The following is a 16000-nucleotide window of genomic DNA, read 5'->3' as shown; positions in this document are numbered from 1 at the left end:
ATATTTTTCCTTGGTTGTGTATACATCTTAGGCTACTCAAAGACAGTATACTGAGCTGGATGGACTGGTTTGACCTACTATGGCTGTTTTATATATGGACTGCAGTTTACCACAGTATTTCAGCATTTTCACTTCTGGAAGTGAATTTAGTTTCTTCCTCTCAAAATTGGAAAGGATTGTATTTGTTTGTTTAACTTCCAAATGAATGTAGGCGTAAAGCTTATGTCTCTTTTTAAGTTTGTTAGAGAGTCTCTATCATTATACTATATTGATAGTGAATCTACAGTACTTTCACAAATTCGTTATTCTAGGAGTGAGGCACAAAAAGTTTTGATGCATGAAGATTTAAAATAAATAAATAAATTCAAAATTTGTCCTCAGAGGAGGATCATGTTTTTGCAATCAACTTGAATTGAGAGTGCTGTGTAAAACATAGTGTCTACATCACAGAACCTGAGAATTTTATTTAAACATAATACAATATGAAGAAGTAAATAAAAGTATACTTTTTTACTAGCAACTTCAGTATACTAACTTCTTAAAATATCAGATGCATCATTTGTGTCTAAGGCTTAACATTAATAGTGTAAACATCTTGATGTTTGTTTTAAGTGTCATTGCCAGTGATTAAAATTGTATCAAGCTTTAATTTGAATGAAGTTATATGATAGGTTGTTCTACCTTGGAATACCAGAATGATATTGTATTAACTCTGCACAAGTATTGCAAATACGTTGTTCCGAATGGCTTTAGCTGAAAATAATTGCCATTGTGCTGGGTGTTGTACGTAGAAGACACCTTCAATTATTATTCAGGTTTCCATCATTGTGGACCAGCTAAAGGAAGGCAAGTTAAGCAGTGTTGTAGTGTTTCCTGCAGTGACATCCCCATCCCCACCTTGGTCCATTTTTTTTGCATGAGCAACATTATTTTGGAGGATATTTGCTGGAAGAAGCAGTCTTTGTGCCCAGCAGCAGCATTACAGCATCATGATATTTTGGGAAATATTTTCTAAATGAGAATCACATGGTAGTGCCGTAATAAAAATATGGGAGCACTGAGTCTGAGGCAGGTAAAATAAAGTTTTGATTTGTATGAAGTCTGTTGAAAACACAGCTGCCTGAAGGTGGTTTTAAAATTTCTAATTTTATACTTCTGAGAGGTTAATACTTCCAGAAGGAATGAACAGGGGATTTCAGACTTTGAGCTGAAAATTTTCATCACTGCACAGCTATTATCTCTTCTTATTAAGCCAAGCAAGTCCAGATGGTGTTAATTCAGAACTTAAAGTACCGAGTGGGAAGTGATTTCAAAGCTGGCACATATGCACACATGTGTATGCAGTGCAAAAGGTTGGTTTACTATGCAATTTGAGGCTAATGGAGTGGGACAAGAAATTGTACTAAGGTTTACATGTATATGCATTGATACATTTCAGTACTGGTCTGGTTTAAAACAACCCGGACAATTGTATGAAGAACAGCAAAGCTTACTAATGACTTTTAATTATTGAGGAGAAAGCGCTAAAGATTTATTAAAAAAATACAAGATGTTATGATAGCAGATGAAATTCAGTGTTGAAATGTCATCCTTGACAGATGAATGAAAACCTTACTCCATGGGTAGATGAGTGCGAGTTGTAAGTTAACGCAGCTTTATTAGGCACCACTACTCTCATTGTTCATAGTGTATTGTTTTAGGACATTAATTCTGGTTTTAGGATGTAAAGAAATTTAGGATTATTTATTAGAACTTTATTGCTTTCACAGGTATGCTGAGGCCTTATATTCCTTGTTTCAACATTTCTGGGGTTTTGTGATGTGGAAAGTATAGAATGAGAAGATTAGATTTTGGGATGAGGTAATAAAATTGGAGGCATAAGTTACCCCTCCCTATAGATAAGTTTTTTCATGTGCACTCTTTCTACAAACTAGATGTGGGCTACTTAGACAATCAGTTTTGGTTTGTCATGGCAACTGGTGTTTCCCAGGATATGTTGATTGTACTTTTGTAAAGGAATAGTTTATAATGATACTTAATATAATGATATATAATGATATTATATAATGATATATAGTGATATAAGCTATAATTTTTGTTTGGTGCTTGTTAACGTCAAAATTTCTTTTTAATTTGCAGATTGCTTTTACAAAAACTTTTGTTCAGCATTATGCTTTTATTATGAAAACACTGAAGAAAAGCCATGAATCGGACACAATGTCCAATAGAATTGTGCATATTAGTGTTCAGTTGTTCAGCAATGAAGAACTAGCACGCCAAGTAACAGAAGAATGTCAGCTACTGGACATTATGGTCACTGTTCTATTATATATGATGGAAAGTTGCCTTATTAAAAGTGAATTGCAAGGTAGGTTGATTTGTTTGTTTGCTTGTTTCCATTCCATAAATTTATTATAGATGAAATTTAATCTCTTTCTTTGGTACTCAGTCGATCCCCCAACTCTTTTCCAAAAATGCACAGGATCTAGCAATATATCGTAGAGGCTGAGTCTCAAAATTTCCTGGAAATGTAAAGGTAGTTATAAAGCATGTTACTGATGTTTTATCCTTTGGTTTGTAGGGGTTTTGTTGTAGGAATGTTATATAGGTTAGAATACAGAGTATTATCTTGCAGGTGCTTAGTTTGTTGGGTAAAGTGCATAAACAGTATTTGTGAAGCTCATATGAATGGGAAATTATATATGCAAATTGAGACCTTTATTAATTTAAAAAAGCTTGCAAAATACTTTGAAAATATGTTTGAAGTATTTAAAATTGTTTTAATTTTTCTCACCTGTGATTGACTTAATAAAACTTGATATAATTAGAGGAGAATGATTTAATACTTTGTAAATATAAGCATTTGATCAAGCTTTTGGTTGACAGTGGCAATTTAAACTTGAACTAGCGTACACCATGTAACTTTTCTAGTGAAAACAGCTGTCCTATTTCTACCCTCCTTGTTTTACCTGTCCTTACCTGAAAATGGTGGCACAACAAATCTTGCTGACTTCTGTTTTTCACACTTTCATGTACCTATACAGACTGCAGACCTCTGAGCCCTCTTTATCCTAGTTTGAATTTGAAAATACTCTCTAGATAGGCTTACTGCTGCTGCCAAATAAGTACCATCAACTTCTGCATGAAACTAATTTTTCTTGTCTGAAGTATCCTTTGTCTCCGAGTCCACTCTATGTATAGCCTAGTACAGAATGACTGTACTGAAATGGGAAATCCTCGGTCATCTAGCTATAAAGAGTGCCCTCATTCAGCTGCACTTCAACATGAGAAATTTTTCTGTTGCCCTACATAGATTGCTTTACAGTACTCAAAGAAAAACATTGAATTTTTAACAGTTTGTGTATCAATTTGTATATTAGTTTTGCTAAACTAATGCCATATTGGTGGAATGTCATTTAAAACTACTTTTAAGCATCTTCCGAATGCTATTTGTTGGTCAGTATGGGATGTTGCTAGCATTGTGGTAAGGTTCTGTAGTGGATCAGAATTGGCAACCAAACAGAAAAGGCTGTGGCTGTGATTAGACATTCTCTGAAGAAACTTCCTGGTAATTAATTATGTAAGCTGGAGCTGGTAAGTGACATAAGGTCAGATATGTTTGTGATAGATTTGTGAGAAAAGATGTGCTTCTGGTGCAGCTGTCCCAAGACATGAAGTTACCTGTTTCCTTAGCACCAATGATTTGTCTTAGCCAAGATTCCATCATGGAATCTGTCTGGTGCTTTTCAAGTGTTTTCACATTTCCTCCTCACTGCTTTATATAGGAGGGGTTGGGCATACTGTAAACTGACAGGAAAATGTTAATAAAATACTTCATTTTATTTTTTCCACCTTGTATTCTCATTGGCCTTCTTTTGCAGTTCTTTGGGCTTGTATCTTGTGTTTAGTTCAAGGTATCTCTTATTATGCTGGAAATAGTGAGAAGTCTATTAAAAGTATGCGCTGGTGAAATAAACTGAGAGGAATTCTGTTTGTGCAGCTAGTGCAAACAGGTAGGTGATTTAGTATCTGAATGAGACAGTTTACAAATCCAACCAATGGATAGATGGAGAAAACATGTTAGAGAGGAGCAAGGAGAACATGGAGCAGGAATTGTATCTGCTATGGCATGTTAATTTGCGTTGCTCACAGATCCTAATTGTCTTTTGGACAGCTGACAGTTGTTAAAAGTATACAGTTCATGAGTATTTGTAGATGCCAAGTGACAAACTGTGTTCGTGAAACAGAGTTGACCTAGGAGCTGTGTTGATACCAACTTCGAAAGTATTACTAGTTCAGCTTACCTCTCACATGTGGTGTGAAAGGATGAGGAGGAGAAATATGGGTTCTCTATCAGCACTTACCTCCTGAACTTTTCATGGGAGAAGAATTTACACCCCAAGGAAAAAGTTTTGATAGTGGTTCATCCTTCAAAAAAAACACCTCTCTGACTGACCTTACATTAACCCTGGCTCATAGAGTACTCTGAATAAGAGGCGATGCCACTGCCAATTTGAAGTAACTCTGGATTTGTGTAATCTATACCGGGGCAGAGAATCAGCAACATGTTACTGTTGGCTCTTTGCAAAGTCCTTCAGCAGGTTCAGGCAGAGCCAGCTTAGATGTTATCCTGTTCTTGGATAGGCTGAGTGAGCACGTGGGAACCAGGCAGCTCAGCAACAAGACCCAGTTTCCTTTCTTCACAGATGTACCAGATAACAAGAGAGAGATTAAAGAGTATTTGATCAGCTATGGCAGAGAAGTTTGAGAAGCTCCACAGAGCACTTCTGGCTTCCTATTCCTTCCAGTGCTCAGTGTAATAGCTAGGAGTCAGTCTTAAGAAACGGAGCTCTGTATTACCTTATGGTAACAAGAAGGTATCTGTTCATAGTTTTGTGCAACACAAGCAGCATATTTTTCAGGATGAAATTGATTCATTTTTCTGACTGCTGTGTTCTTGGGAAATAAAACTTCTCAAGATCAAAATGTTATGTGACTTCAAGTTAGAAAACCTGTTGACATAACTGGCAAGAGAGTAACTTTTTTTTTTCCCTGGTACCGATAAATCAACAAAATAAACAACCTTAGAGTAAAAAGAAAAAAAGCATTTTCTTCAGTAGTTACAACAAAGGTGAGGAAAAAAGCTTGCATATATACCAAAGGGAACCGCTCCAGATACAGATGTGCTTTATCAGTCAGAGACTGGAGTCTCTTAATAACAGTGTCTTCTTAGCTGTGGCTGCGCTGTACAGGTTATGACCCTTTCACTGTGCAAAGGGTAACTACAAGGGTCCTTCAGTGCATTTGAACTGGACAAGAGCCATGCCCAAGGCTGATCATCAGATGCAAAATTTTCTTTCTTCTGTTCGCTTGAAATAGAATAGCAACTGACAGATGGGTGCTGGAAGTTATTTCCCTTGGATTGTGAATCCAGGATGAATCCTGTTTCCCTTCTGGTCTTTCCAGGGGTCTATCCCTCTTATGAAAATCAAATAAAGAGATTTATTTGACAGCTGTAGAGGATGTACTTCCGTGATTTGGGGGGGGGACACTTCTACACACAGCCTCCTGCTTCATGACTACTTCTCCCTTCTTTTGTGAACCTTCTACTGCCCTGGTCTCAGGAAGGCTGCATAAACCCTCTCTCTGTCCCAGCTTCAGAGTGGAAATGCTTTTCTCTGCTCTCCTTCTCAGATTCAACATGCCAGTGTAGGTTTTGATCACCAGATTCCCATTTGAATGCTGTAAGGTAGCTTGCTTGCTGGAAGTGTGTCAAGTTCAAAGTAGATTTCAGATGTTCATAATAGGAATTGCATTGTTTGGTCTTTTTTATTCTTCTTGAGAGTATTCCAAAAAAGGCATAGCTGTGGTGGTTTTACTAACATGCTGCTTTTCAAAGATTGCGATATTGTTCAAAGTACATGTGTCTCCTCCTGAGTGGGATATATGTTGATGAGTCCATGATGAGAGAACAGCCTCAAGTACCACAAACAATCATTCTTCTTTTCTGCAGTTTTTTCTGTGTGTGTCTGATTGCAACATTACAGTAAGTCCCAATTGTTATTTTTTGCATTATCTAGTAGCTTTATCTAAAAATTACAACAAGAAGGAAAAAAACCCTTTTTCCTTCTCCTTTCTTTTTTCTTTTCTTTTTTAAATCTAGATGAAGAAAATAGTTTACATGTTGTGGTGAATTGTGGAGAAGCACTACTGAAGAATAATACTTACTGGCCCCTGGTTAGTGATTTTATAAACATACTTTCACACCAAAGTGTGGCAAAGAAATTTTTGGAAGATCATGGTCTTTTGGTAACATGGATGAATTTTGTATCATTCTTTCAAGGTATGTGACTCTTATAATCAATATTAATACAAGGATGTTAAGATAGCTTAATGTTTGAGGTAACAAAATCCTTACACTGCTGTATGTAAATACTTAATTCATTAGTGTTCTCGTACGTCTGTATTCCTGGAAGGGAACAGTATATTCTAGAAAACAGGTAGATTTGAAAATGATCTAATGGATCTTTGTGTTGCGTGGACTAGTTAAAGAGCAATTGCATCACACTTGACTGAGATTCATGGTGCCAGAATTCTCAGGTTGTACTTAAAGTACAGATCATAACTTATACTGCACCAGTGTTTTACTGGCGAAGTTCTAAATTTAAACATTGAGTAAATGTTAAATTTGATAAATTTGGATCTTTTTCTAAGTGCTGCCATGAAGAAACTTTTTTATTATGTAAAACAAATACTTTAAAATCATGAACTTTTCAATACTGATGAATGTTCTGCATAGAAAGAAGATCAGATATTTTCCATCCACATGTTCTCATTAACTAAGTGAGATTCAAACTAGAAGGACTGCACTTAACTAGCCAGTCTAGAGCTATTGTTCTTTTCTGGTCTATTGCTGTTCAAATTTTGATGCTTGTTCTCATATTTGATCTATTATTCTGCTGCTAGATAAAATAGATTGTTACATTTTGTGGTTTTTTGTCTTAATAGGTGTGTGAATGCGTAACAGTAAAAACACTGCATTCCACTTAGCCCTGGTTAAATATTTGGTTGTATAACTCTGCTTAAATCTTTGAAGGTATGAATTTAAATAAACGAGAATTAAATGAGCATGTGGAGTTTGAATCGCAGACATACTATGCTGCCTTTGCTGCTGAGCTGGAAGCCTGTGCCCAGCCAATGTGGGGTCTTCTGTCACACTGCAAAATTAGGGTAAGACTACCCTTTCTCTGTCATTATTCTTGGTTTTATTCTTTACTTGAGTTCTCAAATCTGAAAGGTCTTCTGGTTTTTGTGTTTGAAAATACTTGGGTTTTGCTGTCTTTGTCTGCCAAACATATAAAACCATGATCAATTCAGATTCTGTGTATAGTGAGTAGAGAATTTATACTTGTACCTACTTTATTGTCTTCAGAACTGGGACTACAAGTTCCGGATGTGTACAGTCAGTCCGTATGACTGTACATATGGAATAACTTCTGATGTGATGGAGAACTTGATGAATGTCTCTGAATGTGATTCTGCCTTTGTTCAGTGGGAAAGGAGATACAGAAATCACCCTAATGTGATTATAATGTTGACTGTGTCAACAAATGGACACTTTGTTATGATGGGGGATGGAGTAATTTATGGGTTTGTGTTGTTTTACTAACAGCCTGAGGTGAAAGCCTCTTAGATTTTGACATCTCATGGTCTCCTAACTAGAGCAAAGAGTTGTTACTATTTGCTAGACTGTGAATTATATGAGGTTATAATAAAAATAGAAACTGTCAGCTTACAGGAATACTTAAAGTGAAAAAAATGTTTTATTGTTTTTTATGAAATAAATACTTATCTTTTAGATTAGCTTATTAAGATACATAATAGTGTCCATGAGACAGTAACACCTGAATTGAACTGTGCACTGAAAAAATGTACATGAGCATACTGTGCAATTTTAAAGCAGTTTAAATCAGGCAGTTGCAAAAGCCTTTCCATGAAGTAAATTATACATTATGAATATATCCATTTATGAGTCTAAATTTAATCTTTTGAAAAACTGAATTATAACTTCTGGCTTTTTCAAGTACTCCTTTCTTTTTAGCTTAGCGGTGGGAAGTTCTGCCTTTTGTTCAAGGCCTGTATGATTCCTTGCTCCACCTATCAGCTTGTCAGTCCTATTTTCACCCCCTATTTGGACCCATTGATTGTCCTCAATAAATCTGAAAGTGTAGGAATTTCATAGCTTAATTGTTGTATTTGCTTAGTGAAACCTGATGGGTAGGAAGAGATTCCAGCTTGTGTCCCAGAGGAGGGGGAGAACCGGTGGAGCCTGGCCACCATAGAGGGTGGAGCAGCAGGATGGGAGCCTGTGGCTGTTGTATTTCCTGATGAGAAAAAGTGTCTGACCGAGCCAGCTGGCACTGGCACAGCTTCTGACTGGCCAAAGCACTGCTGGCTTTTGCATGAGAAGTGTGTCATAGATATCCTAAGAGTGTCAGGCAGGTCTGGAGTGTGTGTTTAGGGGGAAGGGAAGATTAAAGGAAAAGTCCGTTAAGAAATCAGGAACTGTAAGTTCTGCTGACCACAGAGCAAGTTGGTTTAGCTCCCCTCCCAACTTTCCTTCTTGCACATCACTGCTTCGTTCCTGGAGGGCAATGTACAGCTCTAGTCTTGAAATACATGATTTAATCTGAAATACATTATAGTTTTAGGGCATTGTTATAGAGTTATATCATAGCATCCTAACAAGGTTTGCTTATTGTTAAAATCTATGCAGTATTGTGTTATTGTTGTATTTCGGGTGTGTTGTGTTAGCCAACTGTAAGGACCTTTCAGTAGATAAAACTTACAGGACATTAGCCATTCCTTTTGGTTGCATAGAAAGACTTACCTTTTTTGTGCTTACATCTCTAAATTTTTGGTAAAAATAAATGGATAAATTAAACAACAGTAGGCACTAGGACCAGCTGACCATTCTGAAGGTGCCTTAATTCTCACCATTGAAATGGTCGTCTTTTGGAGTAACAATGAAACTCCCAATACTTACTAATTTCCATATGATGAGGGCATAAATTGTGTACTGTAAAAATATTCTTAATCATATTTATTTGTAGTAGGAAAACAGTGACACGCACTTAAAACTGTCTTGGCTTGTGTAGTATGCTGGTATCTTTTACTGCAGGAAACACAGGAATACACACGAAATGTTGTCAGATACTGCCTTGAAGCACTTCAGGACTGGTTTGATGCTATCAACTTTGTAGATGAGGTAAATATCCTTAGTGAATTTAAGCGAAGTACGGTGGAAAAAAAACTGTACTACTTCAAAGGTGATACATTCCCTCCCCCTTTCCCCCCCCCCCTTAAATTAAATCATCATTCTAGGTATTGAATGAAAAAGGATTGCCTTGCTGATACTAGAGTTTGTAGTTAATAGTTGCAATGTTATGTCCTGGGATCCTTTATTTGTAGAGTCTTAGTGATTTAGATTTGCTGGTGCAAGCTTAAGCTGTGTGAATCTTAAAAGCGGCACTACTGATGTACTATTGTTCTGCTGAATGAAGAGCTGAGGCCATACCAAAACAAAAGTCCTCTTCTGATATGGTAGAGGGGAGCAGCTTTGCCACCTTAGCAAGAAATATTCTCAATCAATTCAGACTTGTCGCTAGCTACTGGGGGCTTAGTAAGAGATTAACTACAGCTGTCTGAATAAGGGGAATTTTTGATTTGTCATAAAGTGTTCAGGGGAATGAAGTAATAGTAGGTTAATGGAAAGTAAGTCCCTCAAACGAAGACATGCAAGATACGGTTATTGGTGGTTGTGACAAAGGCATTTGTAGGTTTATTTTTTAAATATATGATATTTTAATATCTTTCTTTTACTTTCAGCCAGCTCCCAACCAAGTTACTTTTCATTTGCCACTGCACCGTTACTTTGCCATGTTTTTAAGTAAGGTAAGCACATGTTTTAGTTACACAGAACATGGAAATTCCCTGTTGAGTATGATTGTTAAGTACAGCATGTGCTTGCTTTTGTTTCTAGGCTGTCAAATGCCAAGAGCTAGATCTGGATACTATCTTGCCAGATCAGGAGATGCTGATGAAACTAATGATTCACCCACTTCAAATTCAGGTACGGGCAGACTTCTGACTTTGCAGATGTAGAGATATACTACAAAAAATAGTTGCTGTCTGATTCTTTTAACCCCAGTCATTTAAGTATATTTAGAAGTATTTAACAAGGGGGAGTATGTCTTAATTGTGGAATATATAAAGAAGCAATATCTGACAATAATGAATATTTATTGAGTATATTGAGTAGTTAGGATAAACTTTTTTTTTCTTCCTATTTCCAAAACTAAATACGTGGCATTAGTTATTGTAATATTCACTATAGCACTTTCAGAAGGGTAGGAAGAACCAGCCCTTTGAAAACATGGAATTGCATGTTCATGGAATAGCTACGAATGGAGCACAAGTTGAGAAGAAACCTGAATCTGAAAATTTCATATTTTAAATTGAGAATGAGTTCAAGGATGGATGCACCCTGCAACTTTTTTTTAATTTACAAACTGGTATTTGTTTCTATGTAAGTGGTAGTGAGCAATATTTGCTTTTATATCGAACTTCTTTTTAACATGATGCCTTCATCTTTGGAGTACTTTTCAAGATTTTAATAAATACATAAATAAATCACTTCACTGGCTTTGATTACTTTTGTTGTCTGAAATATGCTCTAATGTGAAATTATGGTATCTGTTTCATAAACTTGCAGTGGTTCCTTTTCATCCCTTGCTCCCCAGAAGTAAATTAGTATAAAAAAAGTATACTTTTATATAAAGGTGTAGTGTGTATGTATGTATGTGTGATAATACATTGATGATCTGCTAATGTTGAACTAAATAGCTGAATATCGCTGAAATGTTTGTAACTTTTTATTTTATTTTATTTTCCCTGAACAGGCAAGTCTTTCTGAAATTCACAGCAACATGTGGGTTAGAAATGGTCTACAAATTAAAGGACAGGCCATGACTTATGTGCAGTCTCATTTCTGCAATTCAATGATTGATCCTGACATTTATCTGCTGCAAGTAAGTCAAGTTTTCTGTGAAGCGAAGCCAATGCTTGTTTACAAACAAACTACTGAATAAAATGAGTTTATTCTCTTTCCACAGGTCTGTGCCTCTAGGCTAGACCCAGATTATTTTATTTCATCCGTTTTTGAAAGGTAGGGTTAAAAGATGAATACTCTTGTTCAGTGTTGTGCTAGCTGTTGACTAATTTGTGCCATGTGAGAGAAAAAGTGCATATCTGATACACATCTTCAGTGGTAACAACTCTGTCTAGCCAAAGCTAACACTTACCTAAGGTCTCTACCGAAAGAGATATCTCAAGGTATATCCTCAATTTTATATAGGATTGGCTTTTGATTTATGGTACAGTAGTGAAGCTTCAGATACTTGTTTTCTTAGCATCTTTAGTGTTTTTTTTGTTTTACACGTGTTCATATTCGAGACATTCTCTGAGACATGGTTTAGTGAGTTTAGTGGGCATGGTGGCATTGAGTAGACAGTTGGACTTGATGATCTTTGAGGTCTCTTCCAACCATAATGATTCTATAATTCTGTATGCAAGCTTTCAGGATATGCTAGCCTGAAGAAGTAGATAAATAGAGCTGCAAGAGTAAGAGAGACAGAAAAGATGTCTGCTTTTCCACATAGAATAAAATCAGGGTTTGAAGACAGATTAATTTGCATTAGCTTTTATATGTTCATAAATGCAAGGTGTTTTCATGTGGAGTAAATATCACTATAGCACATTCCATATAAAGTTAAATAAAAACACAAATTAAAAAATAAGAGAGTTTTCATATATGTTTGTGTATTATTGCATTATATGCATTTAATTTTATATTCATTTTGGGTTGTTGTGAATGATATCCTGAGTTTATCAGTGCATTTCACATTGGTATTTTAATATTGGAGAACGATTTTTCTGACTTAATCTTTGCTATGTAGGTTTAAGGTGGTAGATCTGTTAACGATGGCATCACAGCATCAAAATACAGTTCTTGATTCAGAGCATGAAAGGTCCATGTTGGAAGGAGCCTTAACTTTTTTGGTCCTTCTGTTAAGTCTTCGTTTACATTTAGGTAAGAATCACTCCTTTAGGAATAGTTGTATGTGAATAACATGCTTGTTCATTTATATTCAACATTTAGTAGCTACCATAAAGCTGATTAGCCATGTAGTAACTTAAAGCATTCAACACTTGGTTTCATTTTTGCCAGCTACTCAATTTTAATCCCTTATGAATTAGAAATAAACATAATACATAGAAATGGAGAAAAATGGCTTTAATGGAAGTGGGTGATTTGTGTATGGGATCCCATGCAGATTCTGTGTCTTTTTCAAAAGGCAGGAGTTTTAGTTTGTAGCTATCTTTTCTGACTGAGATTGTGTCTCTCAACATTTGTGCCTTCCCCCCTGCTTTTTGTTGTATTTTTATAGCACTGTATCATTACTTAATGTTTGTATCAAGTTTAACTTGAGTTTAATGACAAATGTATGCTGAATGTGTTTTAAAATCATGCTATTTTAATGGCTTTTTAAATTTTACTGTTCTAGGAATGACAGATGATGAGATTCTCAGAGCAGAGATGGTAGCCCAACTCTGTATGAATGACAGGACACACAGTTCATTATTGGATCTCATATCCTTGGAATACTTTAAATAATGTGCATGAATGAGAATTACAGGTACCTGGATAGTAGTGGGATTTGGAGCTTCAACATGTTTTCATCTTACATAATTTATAACAACTTGTGTAAAGGTGTGTTTGCATATACTTACCAGCAAAGGCATTTGCTCCAGCTTTGGTTTTTCTTACAAAATATGTGATACTTTGTAATAGTTTTAAATTAGTTTTGATACAATATGCTAAACTGCTCTTTTTATTTTTATTGGTTTTAATACTACAGAAGTCTTTTAGGTGTGATGTGAAAAGTCTGTTTTCCAGTGACATTGTAGAAAGTTTAGCCAATCGTCACCTTTTATCTGGATTTGAGCCTTTAATTATTACTAATTTTGTGCCAGTATAAAAAGAAGCCAGTCTATGCTATATTGGCTTTTGCTATCAATAGGTGACAATGCAAATAATAGCAATTATGAATGCTGCTTTGAAATTAGAGTGGAATGCATGTGTTACGGGGGCAAGTGTCTTACTTGAAGAACAGGAAACTCTAGCAAGTCTTTCCAAGCAGTCACACAGTTTGTGTCCTCAAACAGCTGAATGCGAATACGCAGGTGTAGTAGCTCTCAGTGTAGTAGGCTGTGTAGACAAATTATATAGCTTGTGGCAGTTGCCCAAAAGACCTTGCAATCTGGGGATAGGCATTGAGCAAAAATAATAGGAATTTATAAAGATAGGAAAGGAGGAGACTGAGAGTTACAAATATGTAATAAGGATTATTAATTATTACAATATGACCTAGTAACTCAATCACTTAAGTATGTAAAATAATCAAATAACTTAAAGCGATTCACTTAAGTGATTCACTTAACTATGTAAAATAAGTGAATCATACGAGCAATCACTTATCACTAAACAGAAGTTTCCTTATTTGTAATTGCTACTTGTGGTTTGGGGTAATGTCAGTAGGTCAATTAAGTATTGCTAATAAAAATGGGAAATAGCCAATCCAAGATGGAGAGTTACTTACTGTGTTTATGGATCCAAAGCTATCTACTTGCTTTTTCTGCACTTAGCTGTAAATGCAAAATATTCTTGCTGTGAAGAGAGCCAACATGTGAGTAAATAAAGGCAAGTACAAAAACTACATACACTACAGATAGTAGTTTTTAGTTCTCATTTAATATTTGCCTCTCGAGCTAAGCGTGTAGCAATTCGCTTGCTTTAAAAAGTTTAATGTCCTACCTAGGAGGCTTTGATTCACTTGAGTAGTAGTTACTGTTGCATAACAGCTGGAGCATACAGACCTCTTGTGGTAAACACAGAGCACTGCCAAAACGTAGCCTCTGAAATGAGTAACCGAAAATGTCAAGTGGGAAATAAAATGCTGTGTCCTGCAACTAAGTTAACTTTGCTTTCCTTAACACAAACATTACATTCCAGAAAACCCCAATCCTAAAAGTGGTATTATTCCAGGAAGCTTAAGCTTTGAATCGGTCTTGTCAGCAGTTGCTGATTTTAAAGCTCCTGTTTTTGAACCTGGAGGTTCCATGCAACAAGGAATGTATACACCTAAAGGTATGGTAATTGGTGTCCTTTTATAACATACTCAGTGCTAAGATGCTTAACTAGAGGGTATTTTCTAAAAAAAAAAAGAACGAAAAAAGAGGAAAAGAAAAAAACCAAAACAACAAAAAACAACCCACCAAACAATGACAGAAACCCAGACCCACCTCCCTCCCCCCCAAAAAAATCCCAAAACCAAACACAAAACCACCACCACTCCCGCAAAACTTGTTTGACTTTTTCTTTATCGTCTATTGCCGATATTGAAGAGCATTGCTAAAGATTGTTGCTAGTCTTTAATAAATTTGGTTTGATCTAGAGTAAAAATGAGCTGCTTGTATTAATTCAGGTATCCTTAGAAAGCAAGGAAAAAATGGAGAACCGAAAAGTTGTTATTTGTGTTTCACTGATCTGCACACTTAATCATTCATATGATTTTAAAAAATCTGATCTACATTCAGTAGAGTTTTGAACTGTTTGCACTAGTGAGATGTCAGTTGCAAAGATATTTTCTTTAAACTTCTCCATATTTTGATTATTAAAGATATGATGATACATAATTCTTTCTTTTATATTGCTTAACTATCTTAGTATCCCTCAACATTTTTCGTGGTCAATAGTGAGGGCCTAGAGCAAGGTCGAGGCTAGACTGGTTCTAGACTATTGTTTTATAATTCTGCAATACATACAGTGCAAAAATTACAAGTCTCTTCCCCTGACCAGCTTGTCGTCTAAATTGGACTCAGCACAGTGTTGATTTATCAAAGGAGAGGAAGAATTCAAGAACTCAGTGTTCCATTACTGTTTCCTGTCACGGAGCAGATAAGCCTGTAGGAATCTGAAATGCTTCACGTGCTCTGGTTGTGCTTCAGCTCATGGCAAAGCTGAAGAGGGGTTAACTCCTTCCTCCCCCACTTGCCTCCTTGAGCTGGCAGGGTTGGGGTCTGACAATTTTGAAACTGTTTAATTTGTAGGCTGTGTTCTTTTATGGATTTTTTTGTTGTTGTTAATGTAGGAACTAATACTGTACTAACTTGTTTGTCAGTTTTTGTACTGGGAGATTGATGTGTCAGTGAAGCTGTTACAAATTAACAGCCAGTGAGGTTAATTTTTTGAAACCAAAGTTTTGGGAACTGATTCATTCTGGTTCCTTGATGTGTAGTTAGGCAGCTTAACACCTATGTATTTAAAATAACTTTATTTTAATGTTATGTACACTGCATTTCCTTATGCCATGTCTGGTTTCTGGAGCTTGTGACATGCTGGTCTTTTTCATAACATGGTGTGAAGGAAAAGAAAAGATGAATTATGGTATTTTTAATTATAACACTTTATATTTAGGGAATCTGATGCTAGATTATAGTGTTTGGGGTTTTTTGGTGTTTGGGTTTTTTTAACATAGTTTACCTCTGGAATACATTTTTTATCATAAAGGGTTTTTTAAGTATCTCCTCTATAGCAGTGAATACTGAAGTCATTTGTAACAGGGTGCAGAATCCCTTTTTCTTAAAGTAATTAAAAAATTTCTGCAGAGTTTCTGCAGGAATAAAAGCCAGCGTGGTTTTCTTGTTGTAGCCTTTTAAGTGTTTATAATCTTTGTAAGACTATATAGGTTCTCAAAGAATGGTGATATTCCAGTTGCTTTTAAGAATTGTAGTTTGTGGCCTGGCACTATTTAAGCAAGTCATGTTGACATCCATTCCCCCTAATCCCTTGTTTCCCTAAATTTAGGGGGGGGGGGGG

At 35.9% G+C, this 16000-nt stretch overlaps 1 protein-coding gene across 1 annotated transcript in view; it reads left to right on the top strand.

Moving 5' to 3' along the window:
* UBR3 (ubiquitin protein ligase E3 component n-recognin 3 (putative)) overlaps window positions 1–16000 on the top strand; it is a gene marked incomplete at its 3' end in the record, with an annotated part of 53788 nt that overhangs the window by 15078 nt on the left and 22710 nt on the right. Inside the window, exons 7-17 of the mRNA XM_009708298.1 lie at window positions 2140–2368; window positions 6164–6343; window positions 7097–7230; window positions 9182–9268; window positions 9889–9954; window positions 10043–10132; window positions 10962–11090; window positions 11175–11227; window positions 12018–12151; window positions 12627–12712; window positions 14128–14269. Coding sequence (XP_009706600.1) covers window positions 2140–2368; window positions 6164–6343; window positions 7097–7230; window positions 9182–9268; window positions 9889–9954; window positions 10043–10132; window positions 10962–11090; window positions 11175–11227; window positions 12018–12151; window positions 12627–12712; window positions 14128–14269 — 1330 coding nt within the window. The remainder of the gene's footprint in view (window positions 1–2139; window positions 2369–6163; window positions 6344–7096; window positions 7231–9181; window positions 9269–9888; window positions 9955–10042; window positions 10133–10961; window positions 11091–11174; window positions 11228–12017; window positions 12152–12626; window positions 12713–14127; window positions 14270–16000) is intronic.

This window comes from Cariama cristata, unplaced genomic scaffold (genome assembly GCF_000690535.1).
Source record: "Cariama cristata isolate BGI_N322 unplaced genomic scaffold, ASM69053v1 scaffold7709, whole genome shotgun sequence".
NCBI classification, from domain to species: Eukaryota; Metazoa; Chordata; class Aves; order Cariamiformes; family Cariamidae; genus Cariama; species Cariama cristata.
The sequence above is the reverse complement of the archived record's forward strand: the minus strand, read 5'-3'. Positions and strand labels throughout refer to the sequence as shown.